This window comes from Pyrgilauda ruficollis, unplaced genomic scaffold (assembly GCF_017590135.1).
Source record: "Pyrgilauda ruficollis isolate IOZ18807 unplaced genomic scaffold, ASM1759013v1 scaffold25, whole genome shotgun sequence".
Taxonomy (NCBI): domain Eukaryota; kingdom Metazoa; phylum Chordata; class Aves; order Passeriformes; family Passeridae; genus Pyrgilauda; species Pyrgilauda ruficollis.
In genome coordinates this window covers 6,713,779-6,735,353 of record NW_024523822.1, presented here as the reverse complement: position 1 = coordinate 6,735,353, position 21,575 = coordinate 6,713,779, and the positions used below count along the sequence as shown (strand labels likewise).

The following is a 21,575-nucleotide window of genomic DNA, read 5'->3' as shown; positions in this document are numbered from 1 at the left end:
CAACCAATACCAATCCAACAAAACCCAAACTTTGCAACATGCTTGGCCATACTTCTTTTAAACCATTCCTGAAGTGCCTAAGTGGCTTCTAAATCCATAACCGCACTTATTTCAAAATTAGTCTTAAAACTCCTTCGGTAGGTTTATGCTCCCAGTTTATTGGTATCTCCTGACAGTGAATAAACCTGCTGCACTAAACTACATGTCAATATAAAAACCAGCTGCCCTGTTTTCTCTCACCTTTGAAGGCCCACAGTTAAAGAAAATTAAACACAGGCTTGAAGCTACACCATGTATTTGTAAATAAAATAACTTGACAGGATAAGATTACAAAGTATGAAATGAGCCCTTTCAGAAAGTTTTAACTACAAGAGGAGTCAATGTTCAGTCCATTTTGTAAAGTTTTAAACAAATATCACTGAGGAATATTTCCATAAAACACATTTTTTTAATGCTTTTTTAAAAAGCTTGGACCATATACAACAATTTCAGATGAAAAATTCCACACGCACGCATTGGTTTGGTTACAGCTTCAGGGGTCAGTGCAGCACAGTGCAAGTTTCATTCACAGATAAAAAGATATATGAAGTAGGTACAAGTACATTCTCAAAATACAGGATGCGATCTAACTCTCAGAAACCCTTTTCCCACCACCAAAAGGTGATGAAAAGCAAAACATATGGAAACCAAGGGGAAAGTACACATGGAGATGGACTCTTTAATACAACAAGTTAATATTTGACAGCTTAAGAAAGAGGAAACAATTGGATAAGGAAGAAAATGATTGTTAGTCATTGGAAGGTATGTACGAGGGAGGTTTGTACTTTGAATCCATAGAAAAACTGAAGCTGGCAAGTCTCCACTCCTAAAATAGAAATACCAAAAGGTACAAAAAGTAAGCACTATTAACCCAAAGTGCCTTCTCAGAACAGCCCATTTTCCCTCACCTTTCAAGGAAAAAGTATATGCCACTCTTTATTTCCACTAGTCTTTCAAGATATACAATCTGGTAATTTTACAGAATCTTCTTGGTCCCAAGTCTGTATCAAAGTGTTTTTCCCCTTTGTGTATTTATTTCCAAGTAGAACAAATACTCCTCGGTGCTTCTACAGAAAGCCTTATTTTGAGCCTCATGTCTAAGCTAAAAATACTGATGCAATTTTCACCTGAAGCAATGTCTTGCAAAGTATGAATGTAGAGTGCCTCTCTATAGATGCTAAGCGCATCTTTAGCTACCAGAAATCTCATGGAGGGATACAGCTCTGAAGTACTCTGCTAAATTTTGTAAAAAATGAGTGCCACTTTCAGCATACAGAATGGGAGACTAGTGCAACATGCAGCATTGATTGTTTATTCAATAAATATTTAACCCAATTATTGCCAACCAAGGCAAACAGTGCAGAAATTGTCATTTATAGATACAAAAGTTTAACATTTTTTTGTATAAAGTCAGTTGCTACTACATCCATACACTATTTCAAAGAGGTTTTTCTGATTCAAAATTGAGGTTATCATTATAAAAATACAGAAACATGTAGCTGGGGGTTTAACATGTCTTTGCAAGTGTAAATTCTACAGTTATATGGGAACATGACACTTCTATGTTCAAGAAATTAAAGTGAACACTGTGATAGAGACATTTTCTGCACTGACAATTTCATGATAGTCCTTAAATATATCTTTCTTGGTCCTGGGTATACATTTAAAATGAACTTGCATCACATGTTTATCCTGAGGTCAGCTGTGTAAAAAGGAAAGCCAGTTTTACAAGGATACTTGCAGGCTTCTTGTTCAAAATATGAGGTTATCTTTAAACAAGCCAATAAAACTCCTGTGGGGAAGGAAAAAACCCAGCATTCTCACCAGTGTTTTAAGAAAAAAACTTGTGACATCTTTGGGAATTACTTCCAAAAATATGTAGGCTAGCACACCCAAATGCTGTATCACCCAACTAAAATTTCAGTATGCATTTGCCAAATTTGAAACTTAGAAACTGTTCTGAAAATAAAGTATATAAATGCCCATGAAGAATCTCCTTAACTTTCTCATCTCAAGATCCCAACCTACAACGCAACTTCTGCAAGGAGGAAGCTGCTGAAGCCTGTGGGAATCTGCAGAGTCTTCAGGCCAGCCTGCACAGGTGAGGACGTAACATTTGGGTGTCCATTATCCAACATGGGGTGCAGTTATGATCTTGTCAAAGCTCCGCTTTGAACACAGCAGTTATTTTCAATAGCACCAACAATCTCTCAGATACCAGCATTTAGGCAAATACAGACAAAAAATAGGTTTGTTTCTTCCTGAATCAGCACAACTGGTACAAGGCACTGTTTGGCATAGGAAGTCATAAGTAACAGCAAAACAAGAGTTCCCAAGCTTTGTGACATTTAGGTTTGTGCATTGGATGACCTTGTAATTAATTATATACCATGGCTAGAAAAATAAGACAGTCTACATGATTAACAAAAACATCACCATCCCGTGCATGCTCACAGTTTTCCTCCCTAGTTCTAAAAAAACCCCACATAACATACCAATGTGAAACATTACAAAGTATGGATTGTTAAATTAAGAAAGTACATTTCATTCTCCAATCTTCCATGAAAGTCTAACCTAGACACAACTCAAGTAAATGAAGTTGGAAAATATTCTAATAACATTTGCACCAGTCTATCCCTGCAGAGGAGAAAAAAAACCAACTATTGTCTAGAGAATTCATAGATTGAGGCACATTGCAGTTGAAGATATTCAGGCATATTTCATGGCTAGAACAGGATTTCTCTGAGGAACCTCACTACAGACTTCCCCAAAAGCAGCTCCATATGGTTTGAAACACAGCTTGCAACACATGGAAAAACATTTGGTCCTTAATCGCTACTGTCTTCATCATCATCATCATCAGATACATCATTTAAAGATGACTTAGGCGACTGGCTGTAGGAGTCTGACCGAGTGGACTGACAAGCAGCCATCTCCCCCGTGGAAAGAAGATCGTAGCAGAAGTCGCAGATTCTCACTGGCTTGGAGGACTGGCTGGGGAGCAGGAACCTCTTTTCCGAGCAGGGCCCACACACGACGAAGCCGCACTTGCGGCAGTGGTGACGGCGATTGACGGGCGTGAACTTGGCCTTCTGACAGCGCATGCACACCGTGGCTTCCGAGTCCGGTACCCACACAGCTGCGTGTTCATTGCTAGGGGTCTTCCCACTTTTGGAAAGCAAATCAGAAACACACTTATTTATGTGGTTCATCCACTCTGACTTCTCTGTAGCAGTGGCAGCATAAACCGCAAAAGACTTTGTTGGTGTCTTGATAAGCCACCCATTCCGTAAGTCCCCCTCATCCTGGATGGAATCAATAGTGACGTTTTCCAGTGGGATTATGTGCTGTTTGTTGTATTTCTTCTTCTGGATGACGATGTTACCATAAACAAGAATGTCATTGAACAGGAAAAACTGCCTTGCTTTGGGCTTCTTCCTACACAGTTTTGTTAGGACTCCTTCTCCAATCAGAACACGGCCAGGAATAGTCAGGGGTTGACCAGCTGCTCCAAAGCAGTTTTCCACTATACTTATTCTTCTAGTATTTGCCTCGCTGTTTGCCAAGCGATCCACCATCTTTCACAAGTATCCTAAAATCAGAAAAAAAGTTTTGTTATTAGAAGAGGACTGAATTCAACAGCAAGCAGCCTTCCCCAAGGAAGGTACCAACCCCGCATTTCTTAAAATATCTAACAGGACCTGCTGGCTGAGAGGCATTGACTTGGGCTAGATTTAAATAAGTATTAACACCTAAGAATTTTTAGCAACAGATTAGTCTTTTTTCCAAAAGCAAAAATGTTCTATGCTGCTGACAGCTATCTTTATCACACAGACAGCACCTACAGCACTGCATTTGGGAGCCTCCCGCAACAAACTAGCTCCTCTCTAGTAAGACTACTGCATCCTGGTTTAATGCTCATATTTTTCTGTATATCCTCCTGCACCTACTCCAGATAGCAACAGGAAGTATCATCCATCATTTCAAATTCTAATGCTAAAAAAACATCAAGTTAACTGAGCAGCCTGGAGACCCACATTAGTTTTAACACAACAAACAAATTATATAATTGCTGTTCACATAGGAAACCACACTTCCCAAGCTAGCTCACTACTGCTCGTTTTTTTCCAGTATGTAAACCTCAAATCATGGGCCAAAACCATGAATCTACCTGCTGGAAACATTTTGCACAGGCCACAGCTTGCACCCCCCACTACATCTGCTTTCATGGCAAACTCTTGAGCCAGAAACAGGGAGTGAGTCATGGCTGGTGGCTCATCACCTGCTTGCTGCTGCCTTCATTTTGCAGGAGTCCCACAGTCCTCCCTCCTCATCTACATGAACCACATCTGCATCCATCACATTCAGGCAACCTACACAGAGGATAAGCCACACAGCTCACAATTGCTCCTGACAAAGACTAAGTGACCTGCACCAGCTCAAAGTTTAAAAAAGATTACTTTTTATTTCAGGAAGTGCTAATGAACTGTATGCTCCAATTACAGATTAAAGCCCCATCTTGCTGTTCCTCAAGTAGCAAATAAGATTTTTTTCTTGCGTGAGATAGCTAAGGCACCCAACAGGGAACTAAAATTAAGAAGTCACTATAGTGATTCATACCTTGGCAAACCACTCTTTAGCCTCTTTTGCCCCAGAATTTCCCAGGCAGAACTCTGGCAAAGGCAAAACCTGCCAGCCCAATCGAGATCTGCTCCCTTCAAACTCCTTGTGAGTACAGCCATGAAGCTGTGCTTGATGGAGCAGTGAGGCATCTGGCAGAGGCAAGTACTACAGACAGACTTGCTCAGCACACCGAAGACGCCCCGCCATGCCTCGCACAGGGCTGATGCTCACACCACCCCTTGCTACAGCCACGGCTTTGAACGGTGAAGAAGAGTAGAGCAGCAAATACTCCAGCGCCTTCTACCTGTGCTTCACAACACAATCCCAGGCTGGGAAGTCCTCTACATCACCTACTTCTTTAATCTGCACTGCCTGCCATCCATACAGCATCAGCCTACAACTGAGAGGAAACTGCGCTGAAACAAGGCTCAGACTTGATGCTACTCAGACTCCATTGCTCTGCTACAACCTGATCCAGGCAATCTTCCTCCTATGAATCAAAGCACAGATACTTCCTTAGAAAACAGGGATGAAACATCTCACCAGGCCTCATCTAAATAAATATGTTACCTGTGATCACATATATTTTATTGTAAGTTACTGCTTTGAAAGTGTAATTAGTTTCACACTAAAGGAGTTTGACAAGTGAGCTTGCACAGATAGAACTACCTTTTTTAAGCTCTGCACACATTATCTTGTATTGAAGTCTGACACTCAAGACAGAATAACCTCTAAAAGTTATTTCTCAGCGCTGTTTTTGAATTTTCTTTACATGCCTCACAGCATTAGTTACAATACATGAGTATTGCATTAACTGCTTTTATGGTTAGGAGAATTATAAAGCCACCAAATACAAAACAATTTTGATCTGCAGATGTTGAAAACAAAATACAAACTGCCAAGTAAAAAGTAATAAGAAGGGAATGGAAAAGAAACTAGGAGCTTTTTTATGTGCACTTGCTGCTGTCCTAGGCTCCAAAATGAAATTCAGGTGCTTGAATGCTGAAGCCTGGGATCTGGAATGACAGTTAATTACCATTAACTGCCAAATAACCATTCCCATTTAACAACATAACAGAAATTCACAGCCTTTGCAAGCATCAAAACTGAACCGACAGCCCTTCAAACTTAAAAAGCAAGGCCTCAGTCACAGGGTCAGTCTCAAGTTATTTAGTAATCCCATGCTCTCCATGAAGTGGGAAAGGACATCAGTCATCAGAACGCAAAGCGAACAGCCCAGAAAACACATTTTTCTGCAGGTACAAATCAATATGCACTTATGTACTTACACATTTACACAAATTATCTGCAAGTTACATCAAGTTAAATGCTTTTAGTTAGTCCACAGGGGGAACACTACTCCCACCCCCACAAACACAACCATATTGAAGGGTTTCAGTGGAGCAAGCTCTCGTGTGAAGTCACAGCCACCTGTAGGAAGCAGTCGCTGCTCCACAGCTCCAACTCAGCCTCTGCGCTCCCCGCCAATAAACAGCAAACTCAGTTCAAGGCCACTGCGAAAGCTTTCAAAATACAAGTCACTGGGAGAAGAAAACAAGGGCAGAAAAAACCTAAAGGTTTTAATTAACTGTTCCCTAGGACAATTTCAGAGAAAACAACTCCAGCCAGGATCATTTAATAATCACCATGGCTTGAAATCAAGAGACACGGCTCCAGAACTTCTGCCTGAGACTATTTTGAGCTTGTTGTGAAAATAACCACTAACTGGACATTAAACAAGAACCCTGGGAAAGTTAAAGACTATTACAAAAGACAAGATAAATTGCATCTCTTCTAGATTGAAACTTTTTTCTGTGATGGATAAACATTCCCACTTGCCAGCCTCAAGGCCATAAATGCCAGAGACTGCTGCTGCCAATTCCACCTTTCCAAGGCATTAATTGTATCTTCCCACACTAACAGATTGGACTTTTTAGAATAAGCATTCAGATATTTTTCTCTTGAGTTTTTCAAGAACTAGAAATGAAAAATCCATCTGAAATCCTATGCACACTAATGCTCATACACCTTCACTAGCCTTTTCTGAGAAAGGAAGTAAGTTCAGAAATGGATGGGAAACTACCCAAAATACATCCTGATTATAAATAATCATGAAATGTGACAAAAACAAATACAAGAGAAGACATCCCTAACTGACAGGAGCTGAAGTTACAAGTGCACCTCTTCCTCTCATGAGCACACTGACCAAGGAGATTTAAATTAAATATTGTCTGGACACACAAAGGAGTCTTTAACCCCAAGATGTCACAGTCCAAAAGCAAAGTTATCAATCAGCAGTCTTTAAAAATTACAATCTTGTCTTCAAGCATATTCAGATCTATGGTAAGAGACAGCAGATCATCATGCTCTGGAACTGGGTGGCAATATGCTCCTCTCTTCCAGCTAAACTTTATTCTGAAGTTTCTACTGTTGGCCACCACGAGAAGCAGATACTGGATTACTGCCCTGAAGACGCAGGATGTCAAGACCTGACCAAGCAAAGTGATTCCTGATTGATGGCAAATTGCTGAAAACATACCCAAATCCTTCCTCAAGCAAGTGAGGAATAAACCAGAACTACAGGCTTCAAAATAAAAGGTTAGACAGCTCCACTTAAGGGGAGAGTGTCTTACACATAGTCTCAGTTTAGGGATGCTATGAAATCATTCAGACTTCTATCATATGTGACTAATTTCACACTTCTGGCACACAAACTCCTAAAAGTCCTGAGGCTTTATGCAAGGGGGACTCCATTTGTGATGGACTGATGGTCCTCACAGACATCAGATTCATGTGCTGTGTCCAGACTGCAGCACAATACTAGCAGCTAGTCAAAACATTACAAAACCTGCCCCCAAACAAACCGAAAGAACACAAACAGATCACTTTGTAAGAAAAGTAGCTACAAAGAGCTACTTCACAAGCAGGGTTTAGCAGCCTTTCCAAATTAATAAATCTCAACTCTCAAAATGCTGCAATACCTTCAGTTTGTCCCTCTCACACACACACTCTTAGTACCTTTCATGATTAAAATGCTGGGCAAAGGCTTTCATTTCCATGGCATAATATGCTGTTTAAAGGTGACAAAATATTTCATGACACAAAGCCCCAACTATTCTACAATATGAAGAACTGTTTATGACACTTATTTCCACTTTTACTCACAAGAAGCTTCTAGAGAAAGAACAATTCTGTTATCAAGATATCAAGATCTTCTTGCTCCCCTATTTCAATCTAGTTTTACACTTGTATCCTGTTGGTGAGAACAACCACCTTCAATGTGATCAAACAATAGACATCAGTGAAATTTCTGAAGAACTAACAAGTTATCCAGTTACCTAAAACACAATATGTGTTGAGGAAGTCACACATTCACTACAATTATTAACATTCCAAACTACTGCAGCAGGAAAATAATTCTATTAGGGTTGCTGTGCACTGACAAGTCACTTTCCACATAATTTTTTCTTTCTGCCTCTGTATCCTGGAGACCAAACCAATGACATCCCAGAACTCAATGCTTCTACAGGTCTCATTTAAAATAGAATGTTTATTTCATATGCTAGCTCTGCTTGTGATAGTGGCCAGACTAAACTGCACAGAATTGCTGCAGCTGAATATAGACATAAGGAGTCAACCAAAAAGAATGCAACCCTGACTGACATAGTTACACCCAATTCACTACCAGTACATTAGCACTACAGCAGATAGCATTAGCACCATAAACAGAACCACAAACAACAAAGGTGCTGGAGGGGAGAAATGAAATGAAAAAGCTGTTGTGGCACAGTGAGGCACACTGCATACAGCTCAGCACAAAAACATTTCCTCACCCCAGCTCAGTGTATACTACTATCACCTGCACTCCCTTCAGGCTGTAGGACAGGCACAGAGGGTGTGCAGGACACAACCCAAATTCCCAAGTTTCTTCAGCAAGACAGCAGAACTGGCAGTATTTCATTACTTCTGGCTTGAGCAAGAACAAATCAAGTCCAGTGTACAGTCCCTGCTAGCAACTGTTAATTAATAAGCATCTAATTTTTAGCATTATTTTTCTTCAACACTGCTTCAAGGGAGAAAAATATTACTGGCCTTGTTATAATTATCAGTTCATCTATCATCATCTTTGCAATTAGCTATTAGAGGCTGTTAACAACTACATTTAACACACTGCATTAATACAAACCAGGCAGTCTGTATTTCTCAGAGCTATGGTATCAGGACACAGGCAGTTTATCCATTCCTATGAATACTCATAGTTAAGGTGATAGCTTTAAAGAAAAAGAAGCATATTTAAGCTGATGCAAAAAGCACAAGAGCTAATCACAAAGAGGTCCATCCAGTCCTAAAGTTGCAGCAGGATCCTGGATGTTTTGAAGCCAGATTCAGTAACACAAGTCCAATAAAAAAGTGTCACAAGCCACACCATCAGAATGGCCAGGTGAGATCTAGATATGGGTGCACTGAAGCAAACGTAGGGAATAGAAAAGAGTCAGAAATGGAGGAGTATAAAAAGGAATAAAGACAGAAAAGGCAGAAACAGCAGATCTAAATCAAAGCACGTTATACCTTGCCACCCAATAACTTAAAAATAATTATCCAGCTGTGACAGAGAGCCCTTGTTCTCACACCTGCACGTACAACACCAGCAACTACACTACAACACATACGTTCAAATTAGCCAACTCTCCTTCTTACCTAAAGGCAACATACATGCTTCATACAAGTTTCTAAGTCTCTTAATAGCAGGCAAAAGTTACAGGTTTTATCATGTTTGACTCCACAACTTGAAGGTTCTAAATAAAACAGACATTTCAGACAGAAATTCATTTTGCCTCACAATACTTAAATCACACAAATTAAACATATATGAAAGGTACAGAAGAGCAAAAAAAATTTTTGCAAGACAGAAACAAGTAAATTGTAAACCAAAGACAGCCAAGAACTATCTGCAGACCAGATATCTAATGTGCATTAAATGACTGGTTTGCAAGATGGTTCATTATTTGGATTCACAGAGGAAAATATCACTCTTCCTAAAAAGAGTTCATCAGGCAGAATCAGTCATTTAGTTACATGGAAGTATTTTAGTAACAAGTTTCAAATAATTATTATATATTAGATCATCACATCAGACTCATGCAATTTTCTTCTTGCACTTTATCTATGCAAGGAAGACAGGCTAACTTGAGTTACAGTTGCATAAACACCAAAAATTAAGTTACCCAGAACCCTCATACATCCCTCACTTAAAGCTCTGTCAGAAACAGCAGTATCACTACTTTTTGTGGACAAACTTCCAGCTATAAAGGCATCTCAGTACTGTTATACAATATGGTGACCTCTATCAATATTACATATATTGCTCTTAAGAGCAACATTTGACATTTTGCACTACTGCCAAGTAAAACACAAGTGTAAATTTCTGAAGTGCAACCTGTTTAAGGACACTTATCCATGTTTAACGTGCTGAAAATTGTTTTAGTGTGGAAAATTGCTGAACTAAAAACACGCACAGCAGATCTGATACAAGTGAGAAGACAAATCAGCATGTTTTAAATCTTACTTCAGCCTCACTAGTTACACCTCCTACCCTGCATCCTTCAGTACATCCAGAGAAGGATGGATACTGACGCTTGTCCTGGCTGGCAAAATTACATTTTCTATGGACTTAGATCTCATCAGCTGTAATCAGAATCCAAGCATTCATGCACAAGCCACCTTTATGGTCCTTGACAGGTAGGGACAATAACAAAAGCTGGATTAAACATAATGTAGAAAGAAGCATTTAATCAAACTTTATTTCTATAATTTAGCATGTAAAAGAAAATACTGAGGAAAATTAAGAGTTAAGCTTTATCAGCCCATTTTTAATCTATTTGTATTTCATTCAATTATCTACAGTTATTTAAATACATCTGTAACAATTAACTGATGGCTTTTTTACTGTTCATTATATAGTTGCATTATCCACCAATTGCTTTTTATTAAATAGTAAAAAGACCAATTTGAGCATACAGTTAAGTAAAATTAAAAAAAAAATGCACCCACAAAAATACTATGTTGATAGGAGATATGGGTATGACAAATGTTTTCTAAAGGTCTTATCACTGCTAAAAGCTGACACGACAGCAACAACTAAATGCCTGTCCTGTGCTGGAGCTAGGTGGATGCTATTTAAAATATAAGCCAACAACTGTCACTTAAAGAGAAATATAGCCTTCTAACAAGCAGTTCTCTTAATGATTCTCTTCAAAAAAGTATTCCCCAAACTGCTGTATTTAACAAACAGTCTTGCTATCCCTATCATAACCAGCTGGTAAGGATATCGAGGATAACCCTTATAATATATCAAAGATGTAACAAGTGCAACAAAAAGCTTCATCGCAATACTGAAAAGAAAAAAGACCAGAGATATTAAAGAGAATTTATCAAGGTAGAGATGATAGCAGGAAATGAGGCAATAAGATCCCTCTGAACTTCAGCACAGTCTTTATTCAGATAATCACTTTTGACTGACCTGGTTAATGGCTGCAGTGTTCAGAAAGGTGTTGATAGTGGGATAGAAACTTTGACTTGATTTACAGACACAAAAAAAACAGAGCTCAAACAACCTTATCCTTATGGCAATGTAAGCTACTGAATCTTCAAACCTTTCCCCACATCCTTAATAAATACTGGTACTTAAAAAAGGCAAAAAAACTGCAAGACAAAACACTAGAACAGATGATGGCAACACCAAGGCTGCTTCAGCTTACAGATGTAAAGATGCTTGCAACATTTTATTCTGAACACTATAAAGAAACAGTGTAAGCAGCAATCAGTAGCACACTGGCAGCAAAGAGGGTGTTACTGTGGACCTCTCCCAAGTCTTATTTTATGATTCTCATGATTTTTAGGATTTTCTATATGAATGCATTTTTTTCCTTCCCCCCATGAAGACATCTTCCTGCATTGCGCAAGCCTGTGGAGCAATGGCTCCAGCGTGGGGAAACACAGATTAGCTAACTCACCCCCTTACTGGTATATCCAGTATGACCCAGCAATCTTAACCCTTCATTTGTCTCAACCTGCTGGCCAATGCTGTGGCATCAACCACAGAAACCATGCCGGAAATATGTTAACAGCAACCACATTACTTCATACTCTGCAGCCTGTGAACACTCTGCCTTGACAAAACTTTAGAAACCTTCAGATTATTTCTGAATTCAGCATATAGTCATGTCCAACTACATCAGGAAAGTCATGAAAGCAAATCCATGCATTTGTCTGGTTGGATGTCATCATAAACCTATAATTACTATAATGAACCATACGACAGTTCATACAAACTATAATTAACTGTTTTGTTTTTACCTTCTGCACATGATTGTCACAAAGCAAATCCTACTAAAATTCTTCTTCAAAGTACAGTGTAGAAATTCTTGTTTTAACTGGCTGACATCTTATAGTTTAGTAATCCTTTCTACAAATTACAGTTAACATTTGTATAATCTGATTTCTATCTTACAAGCAAAGACTGCTCTTTCACTTTAGTTCACCAGTTGTGCAATAATTGCTCATATAATGTAAATAATTCTAAATGTATAACAACAACCAAAAATCTCACTTTATTATCAAACTTGCACAGCAAGTGCGTTGCTTTTCAAGTTTGCATTACCCAAATGAGTTAGGAAGTCCTGAGTTAAGACTGCCTAGAAAGGCCAATTCTATCTTCAGGATAGAGATCATTTCTAGGGAGATCTTTCAAGATGTATGTTCCCTAACCCACTCAGAAGCTCATTTGGGTACAGAAAGCTATTTTTAGCAAAAGACTATTTATTTTGCCAAGCAGCATATGTATTAGCAGAATAAGAGCAGAGCAATGCTGTTTTACCATCCAGGCTACTCTGCTGAGCAATCACCACCACACTCCTTGAGCTGCTGTATGCAGGCAAAACCGCCCAAGTTCTGCACATCAGCTGCACACAAGGTTTGGTATTTAACACCATAAACCTCAGCTGGAAATAGAACACCCACTTAACCTGCTTGTAAACAGAAAGTCCACCTCCCACATCCAGAAGAGTTATAATTCTAAGTAATCATAGAGGAGACACAAAGAAAATAAAGGCATGCAGAAGAGGGCTGTCCCACCAGACATGTCTGGCCTGTTTTAAACCTGCCCTGCGTGAAGGATGAGAGGAACCACCTTGACCATAAAGCCACGTGCAGGAATAGCAGCACCCCTGCTCCAAGCAAGAAACATGTGGCACTCATGAAAGAAACAGACAAATCCAGAATTACTGAGTTCAAAGCTGCTCCCACTATCTTCTCCTGCTTGAGAAAACATGAAAGATGGAAATGCAAGCACTACTAAAGGGTTTGTACCACAGGGAAGTACATGACAGGAGGCCTCAATGCACTCCTAGACCAATTGGAAGGGGTAGTATTTCCCTTCTGTCCCCTGCAGCACCAGAAGTCATCCCTGAATGCCTCTTAGGAGAGAGGATACCTCAGTGCAGAAGTCCAGGAGGAACATTCTTGTAAGAGGTCCAACTTTTTAATGAAGTCAGCTGCTTATTACCACTGTCAGGCATCTATTTACAATAAACCATGGTAGCTGGTACTGTTTTTGTCTTCTGGCATGATAGAGACAGAGCTGCTGCTCTGTAATAATTCTTCATCCCCCACCTGGCAGTCAGGAGTTGGAGCAAACAGAGCAGTTATCTAAACTAACTTCTCTGTGTCCTTACCCATCTCTTGATAAACTGAGCATTTCCCAAGCACCTACACAGGCTTACATGGCTTTGAGCAGCACTTTGGGAGCTGAGACGCTGCCACATTTAGATGAGGAAATTCTTAACACTGTTCAAGATGTGAAAGAGAAGGTTGCCAGCATGAGCATGTAAAATAGCTACAATTAAAGCAATTATTATAAAAGTAACCAACCAAACACATACCAAAAAAAAAAAAAAAAAAAAAAAAAAAAAAAAAAAAAAAAAAAAAAAAAAAACCCCAAACACCCATAACACCTTTAGGCAACTGACCTTTAGGCAATCCTCTGTTTGTGGTGAAAGAGGAGACAAAAAAAAACCCAAGCCACAGCACACAGCCAAAAACCCTGAAAGCTTGAATTCTGTAAAGATGAACAGGCAGGCCTGATCCACCATGAATAGTGCTCAACTTTGACAAACTTGTCTCTCAAAGCACAAAAAGCAAGATCCAAGCAACTACAGGCACAGCAAATACTTGCAGCTGTCAGCATACTAAAACAGGGATAAGTAAAAAGGCTGATATTTTGTATATCTAAAAATTATGTATTAATAAACTACATAACACAAGCGTGCCCTTTAAAATTAATTAACAAACAACTGACTAAAAAAGTCCAGTATTCAGATCAAGTTTTTGTTGTCATGGGAAAACACCTTAGTATTTTGACTTGCATTTCCATGTATTTAAGAGCACTATCAGTGGTTTAGCTTAACTTCTGGTGCTAGCAAACTGCATCTTTCATTTTAACCAAAGCACTGGGGACATACACCAGAGTATAGTTTCAAAATCAATTTCCACAGAGCTGAAGTTCAAAAAAGCTGAAGTTCATTCTGAAGTTTTCCACAGTTCTAAGTAAATAAAAGACATCAGAAGAAGCACAGATCAACACCTTCGAAATGTGCCTGAAGAGTCAAGGGCAAAGGACAGCAGCCTGGGATCCTACTCCACTTCAAGAAGCTCCAGGAGACACAAATCCCAGCTGCTAGGTCGGTGCCTGAAAGATCACTTGACCAGGCAGCGATACCAAACACTGGGATGTATTTTTCTGTTTACAATGTAACGTTTCCCTACTCCAACTGTTTAGCTGTTTGGAGAGCCTCTCCCACAAAATGTTACTCTCCCGTTTGGCAGCAGGGACTCGCTCACCCCTCCCTCCCTCCCAGGCCGCCTGGACAGCCGCCGGGCGCGCCCCTCCCATGCGATGCACGGCTTTTCAAGGAACAGCTTAACTGGTGACAGCCACCTCGGCAGCGCCGGGCCGCACATCCGGACAGCTGGGCTAGCAAAATACTATGACAGACATACACACTTAACATTAAATGGACATTGGGTGAGAGACATTTTAAAAAAAAAACCAAAAAACCAGCCAAAAGGACCTGACCAATTTCTGAGCAAGCTAGAGCCTACTTCAGCTTTGTCAACCCGGCATAACAAAGAGAACCCACTGCATCAACATTTTCAGTTTTAGAAAAGACCTATTTAAATTCTTTTAAGGAGGGGACACAGCATCATCAGTATAGAAAAACACAGATGCAGATGCAGCTGTTCTACAAAAACTATTGCCAAATCTATCTCGCAAGCAATTTTCCAAAACCAGATTGGCTGTGTGGTTTGTTGTTGTTATGGATTATTACAGCACCCAGGGAGGTAACTTGTAAATGGCTACCCAGACCTCTCAGTCTATGTGAAAAAGAGGATTTTGGCTTCCAGTGACTGAAATAAATTGTATTTTTCAGCATGCTTCTTGCAGCAACTTTAACTGACAAGTACAGAACATTCACAGAAAGATCTCTATGCATCTGTAAGACACAAGTATGCATTAAAAATAGCACCTCCTGGATGTCAGGGCACCTGCTTGTTTCAGCACCTGAGAGCTACCAGACCAGCTACATGTTCCAAAGGCCTTCATCAAAGTTCACGGAATTTATTTTTCCTTTTTTTTTTTTTCCCCCCAAAAATGCAAACCTGTGACACGCCAGCCTGTTCAGTGGCTCATGTATTTTTTATTATGCACAGGTACTTAAACAAGATTAAAAAAAAAAAAAAAAAGCTTTCTGTTGTAAGTTTTCTTCGGTTCACTTTTATTACCATTATGAGAGAAGTTACTGACTTCACTAACAGTCAAACAAGGACTAGAGGACGGGTAATAATTCACAGCACGACCAAACTAGAGAGAGTAACCAAGTAGTCAGAGCCTGATGAGAGCCATTAATTTTCTACAAAGTACTACAACACAAAAGGACTTTCACTTCTAGCAAGCCATGTTTTAAAAGAGAGCAAAGTTTTCCCATGAAGTCTCACAATTTACAAGCACAGCAACATAATATCATTGCTATTTCATTTTTATTATATCAATTTTTTTCACCTGCACATGTTCTTTGAATCCTGTTATAGGAAAAGAAGCTGCACAACAAAGAGGTTTCTTTTATCAGCTCAGTAATTTTAAGCATTTCCACAAAACTAAACAAGACAAGCCAGGTAACAACACTCAACCTTCTCTCCTCTAAGCAGGTGCAATCACCTCAACTTTCTCCTGACCCACCTAAGCTAAGAAATTTCTACTTTAAGAGGTAACCCTAATAATATATTATACTGTAGAAATACTTTCAGGAGGTCAGGCAGCTGATTGCTGACCTAACAGGATCAAACAAAACACTGCTGGAGCACATTTTCAATATTATAGTAGGAAAACCAGAATACACAGACTTACTGAACTCTTTCAAATTCTTCACTCCTTAATTAAAAAAAAGCTCCAAGTAACTTCTACCACTAGTTCACCAGCAAGAACGGACTAAGGACAAGTATGACTGGTTGCAGGGAATCCTTTCCCTACTATTTAAAACCACTGAAACAAGTTGCCCAAATTCGTACCAAAAATGGCTCATACCCCAGTAACCATGTGCAGGGCTGGCATCAGGAGATCCCAGAGGTGCAGGCAGCCAAAAGACAGCTTAGGGCTTGGAATCAAACTCCATATGATTTTCAGAAAGCTTGACAACCCTGAAGTACTGCAATCATGGACCTGTCACTGCTGATCCCTAGCAGTATTTAAAATATCTTTACCCAGCATTATTTAAAAACACATAAGCCAATATGGCAAGGGCTGAATTCTCTTTCTGAGCAAGGGACATAAGACCTTTCTTACACTAAATGCTGCTACCTGGTGAAACATGGATGAATGATAAAGGTCTAGAAAACCGACATCTGACAGCTATTAATAAAAACCAAAAGGAAAGCTGTAACAATGATACCATAAATAAAATTTGTCAACCTTCAATGTAACCAGTTTTTCAAACATAACCTGTGTGTTAAAAGGGCAGTTTGCTTGCCTCGATGCTGTTAACCTAGATCAGAGAGAAGGGTGGAGGGGGAACTAATCACTGCCACACACAGCTTTCAGAACAGAAGTACACTGAAAATCACTCTCAGAAGTTTTACATTACCAAGTATTGACAGCTAAGGCAGGAGAAATTTAAAGCAGAAGGAGAAGGGTAAAATCAAGGAATTATTTCCTGAAAGAACCCCTTAATCACAGCAGCTTACTGTAGGTGATGGCCTTCCTGGGAAATGCATTCACTGGCCCTTTTCCCTTTCACTGCTTGTCAGATGTGTTTGATTTATTTTAGTTATATGGAAAGCAACTGGAGTACAGACTATACTGAGCAAAAAAAAAAACTGCACAAAGGTTTGCACTGAAGTTAACCTGCACAAGGAAGATGCTGGCAACCCGAATGGCTGCATGTATGGCACACTGTTAATTTGGTTAGCAAATTATGTGTACACTTTAGAAATGCAGATGTTAAAGAACATGCTGTAACTTTTCCTTTTTCAGAAGGCATACTAAGCACTTAAAAGCAAAACAGTTACCTCTAGATGATATGCTGGAGGCACAAGAAGCACTTAAAAAAAGCTAAAGCTGCTGATACAAAGATCCTATTTATCACTATTTAGCAGCCCCCTGTGTCTATTTGAATCAGTAAAATTTCTCAAGAGATTGCCTCTCAACACAGTAAATAACTGCTTGCATGTCATCTTACTGCATTCACCCACCATTCTTACAACCCCCATTACATCGGGGATTGCAGGGCAGGCTGATGCAGCAACAACATTCCTGTATTTTAAATCCTTAACTTTCAACTGTTTTTTTTTTTTTTCTTCTTTTGGCACACGTAGTAGGATTTTGGCACAGTCTGACAAATGCCAAAATCCCGCTACATTACATACACAAGACACTTAACACTGTTTTACTGTAAAATAAAATTATGCAAAGAGAAAAAATAGAAAGTCACTCCCTTCCATTTCACTTTTAAAATCCTTAAATTATTTACAATCACTAAAAGCTAAAAAAACCCCAACCAAATGAACAAAAAAAAAAAATCAAAATGTGATTTTGTCCAAAGAAGCAGTACTCTTACCTATGTATGCAACTAAAGTCAACATGTGTGCATTTTTGACTGTGTAACATTAAAGTGGCAGGCTGAAAAACATGCAATACTCTTCTCTCCAACAACACTTCTGCACAATAATACTTATTTTCATAAAAGGAGAATCTTTGTCCTACAAGTCTCAATAAAGCCACTTCTCATGTGTAAAGATTCATTTATTTCAACCTGACTACTCTTGCAGTCCTGAATTTGCAGGACTCTACTTGCTAACATATTCATATCTTACAATTCACAACAACAATAAAATAATCTTTAGCAAACATATTCTACCACAACTATCTATAGAGTAGTTTTTCATTTTCACCCCCTCAACTATAAAAACAAGTCCTCCAATGAATCATGAAGACAAAAGTTATCCTACAACAGCAAACTTGGCACCTGCAGCATTAGAGAGAAAGTTTTAAATACGTGTTTCTATTTCAGAAATCCATATTTGCCTGTATGTATTCTCTTTTGGAATATCATACTTTCATCCAAATACTGAATTAGTTCATGAAAGCAGTAAAATATACATGCAAAATCTATAACTTAAAAAACCCCAAAAATTAAATGGAAAAAGTAAGCTTCAATATTAACACAGCTCAAAATAAGTCACAAACGTACCTTTACACAATTTGAAGCTGTACAGAATAAGGTTTCATTTCCTAGTATAAAATCAAGAACTTGTACTTCTTACCTATCATCATCTAAGAATCGTATTAGTTGTTAATACTGGGGTTTCCTTATTTGACATCACACATTAATAGGTGTACTTTAAAAACAAAAACTGGCATGCCATTTTGTTTGCTAAGACACCACTTCCAACATTTTCTCACATACATTTTCATAAAATCAGGTCTGCAAGTACTAAAAAATTCAACTCTGCCTTATCTATGTGTCATGCCTTGACCCTCAGCTTTCACTTAAACAGTTCTAGCCCTCTTTGGTGAAAACAAGCCACTAAAAATGCTGTAAGTGTACAAAACCAGTGTTTGTACTCTGCCATAATTGCTCTCATGGGGCTTTTGGCAATGCTCTGTCATATTGTGCCTTACCTGAAATTGCAGTTCCACCTCTTTACTGCTCTGAAACTAGCCTGCATCCACTAACCACAGCAGTGAAACTTAAAACCCACCATACCTTTTGAATATAGCAAAGGTTTTGCCAGTGATAATTGTTGTAAACTAAAGGGCTTTAGGATACTACGGATAGATCCTTCTGTCACTCTGGGGACATGTCTAATTACTACGGTTAAAGCTCAGCCCTTGATTTCAGAGAGACAGGACAAAGCTCTAGCTGAAAAATTATTTAATCACTGCATCTAATGAAAACTTGCTTTTCTGGTAAAAAGATGCTACTCTCTTTCTACAGAATACAACAGAGGAAACTGAACCAGCTCCTCCAGCTAAAAAATTCTACACACCAGCTTTCATTTAGCATTTAAGGGACTTCCTCTATGTGGGCTTCCATGTAGAGCAAAACTCAGACACACCAAACGGCACATAGCTGATTTGCATTCAGAAGGAAGAATTTGGGACTCAGGCACACAACACTTCACTTTCACTGTTGTTTTCAACAAAATTGGTGGCACTAAAACTCTTGGGAAAGTATTACTTAGGAAACTGAGCTGATATAAAATACATTTAACAACACTGGGATTCTTATTACCCACTGGGATTAGTCAACAGTATTTAGATTAGAGGCTAAAAGCAAGAGCACTGCCTTCTGAGCTAAAGAACCGATTCCATTCTGCATGCTGATGACTGAACACAAAGCAATTAATCTGCAGGATCTCAGCACCGATTACACTGCTGTCTTTAAATACTTTCCTTCTTTCAGACAGGCATCCCTAAAATAATTCAATATACAAGTATCAGAACTTAACATCGGAATATTTAAGTTCTCCTTCTTTCAAGAGAGAAAGGGGAATTTGCAGTCTCAGTTCTGAAACAGATTCCTGTGTTGTGGGTCTGGTTTTAGAGTCACTTTGCCTACTGTATTAACCTCATCTGACCTTAAGCTGTTAGGCACATTGAAGCTTCACATATAGTGTTTCTCGAATAAGCATCAACCCTTTCAGTGACTCTTAGCACAGCCTGAGGACAGCCTGAATTAGAACTTAATGATGCTTCTGGAACCATTTGCATCAATTGAGCCAAAAGACAATCCTCGATCTCTGGTTAAGAATATAAAAAGGTCCTTTGGTTATCAACAGCCATTGTACTGATGCTTCATGTCAAAACTCGAGTTACAGCTGTTTCCCTTAGTAGGGACAAAGCCGATGCCAGGACGTGCTGCCCAGCAGACTCACCCATCGCTTTCTTGCCGTGATGAGCAGTTTTGCCATTTATAAACATCGGTGCGTATGAACGTAAGTATTTCGAATGAGGCGAGAGGAAAAACATGCAGCTGTCTTTTCTCGAGCTACTTTCATAAAACAGCTTATGAGCCATACGTATCTCTGGCACACCAGTTACACTCCCCTCAAAACAGGCGACTTTCATAGAGGAAAAAAAAAACCAAAAACCACCTTATGCTCGCAGCCGCACGAATCGCGGTTCCGCTGTTTTTTCACAACAGTGCCAACACTTTTCAGGCGACTCGCTCCGAGAACGACACGGAATTTCACCGGGCGAGCGAGGGGTCGGGGGAGCGCCCCGCCAGCCCGCCGGGGCAGGAAGCGCCCTCCGCCCGCCCGCCCGTCCCGCCGCCCCAAGGCGCCTCGGCGGAGTCACGAGTCCAGGAGTTTCGGGCACTTACGTAACGCCGCGGGGCCGCCGCCGTTGTTGTTTCTCCCCTTTCCCGAAGACGAACTCGTTTCCGAGACCCCCAACTCCCTCAGTGCCCTAGGACAAGCCAGCGCCCGCCGCCGCCGCTTCCTTCCCCAGGTCCTGCCCGCGCCGCCGCCTCCCTCCCTCCCTCCCTGCCGGCGGGACGCGGCGCTGCCCCAGCCCCGCGGCGGGACAGCGGAGCCCAGCGCCGCCTCCCACCGGGGAGCTCCTTCCCCCCCCCCGGGCAGCCCCCGGTTCCCAACATGGCCGCGGGAGAGCGGCCGGAGTCCCGGCGGAGAAGGGCTCCGCAAGGAAAGTTTTCCTCTCGCTCCCCGGCGGGCCCCGACCCAAGCCGATCCCTGGCCGCCCGTACCACGGCCGGACGGTGCTGCTCACCCGGTACACCCCGCTCCGGCCGCCGCCTGCCCTATTCGCCGCACGGCCGCGGTCATACACCCCGCGCCGGGGGACGGGCTCCGGGACACCGCCCGGCGGGGCGGGGCCGCCGCCATCTTGGGCGGGAAGGAATAGCGCCTCAGCCCGGAGCTGCCCTCAGAGCCGCCCTGAGCGGTCTGGGGGCGGCTCGGCTGATCCCGACCCATGAGTGGCACCTCGTGGTAGAGGGATACTCCAGGCAGGACAGCTGCCTCTTGGGGTTTTTTTTTTTAAGAGGCGTTCTTTGTGGACGATCGCGGCTTTGTGCTCGCGCCCGTGGCTCTAAGTATGCTCGCCCAGAGGTAATTCAGGATGGGCACGTTTTTAAGCGCCTCTCTCTACGCAGCACACGGAAGGGAATTAGTAACATGTCTCAGTCTGAAGAGGTGCTGGTCAGCCTGGAGAAGCTATGGCAGAAATGCTCTCAACAGAAACACTGTCAACACAAGGAGCCCCTTCCACCTTCTGTGTCAGAATTTTTTGTGTGTACACATCGAGTCATCCAGAGCAGTATTTTCCAAATCTAGCCGGC

The 21,575-nt window shown here is 40.7% G+C and overlaps 1 protein-coding gene across 4 annotated transcripts; it reads right to left on the bottom strand.

The window, feature by feature from the left end:
• Nucleotides 1–278: 278 nt before the first annotated feature.
• PLEKHF2 (pleckstrin homology and FYVE domain containing 2) lies at nucleotides 279–21,098 on the bottom strand. Of its 4 annotated transcripts, none has more exons than XM_041470823.1 (2): nucleotides 21,005–21,098; nucleotides 279–3,631 (listed from the first exon to the last, which is right to left on the bottom strand). In XM_041470823.1, exon 2 carries the CDS (start codon nucleotides 3,615–3,617, stop codon nucleotides 2,868–2,870), a length of 750 nt encoding a protein of 249 aa, XP_041326757.1. In that variant the 5' UTR covers nucleotides 3,618–3,631; nucleotides 21,005–21,098; the 3' UTR covers nucleotides 279–2,867. The 4 variants fall into 4 exon arrangements, with proteins under 4 accessions (XP_041326757.1, XP_041326760.1, XP_041326758.1 ...); XM_041470826.1 differs by having other exon boundaries at nucleotides 20,982–21,096; XM_041470824.1 differs by lacking the exon at nucleotides 21,005–21,098 and adding an exon at nucleotides 20,598–20,800.
• Between the last annotated feature and the right edge of the window lie 477 nt (nucleotides 21,099–21,575).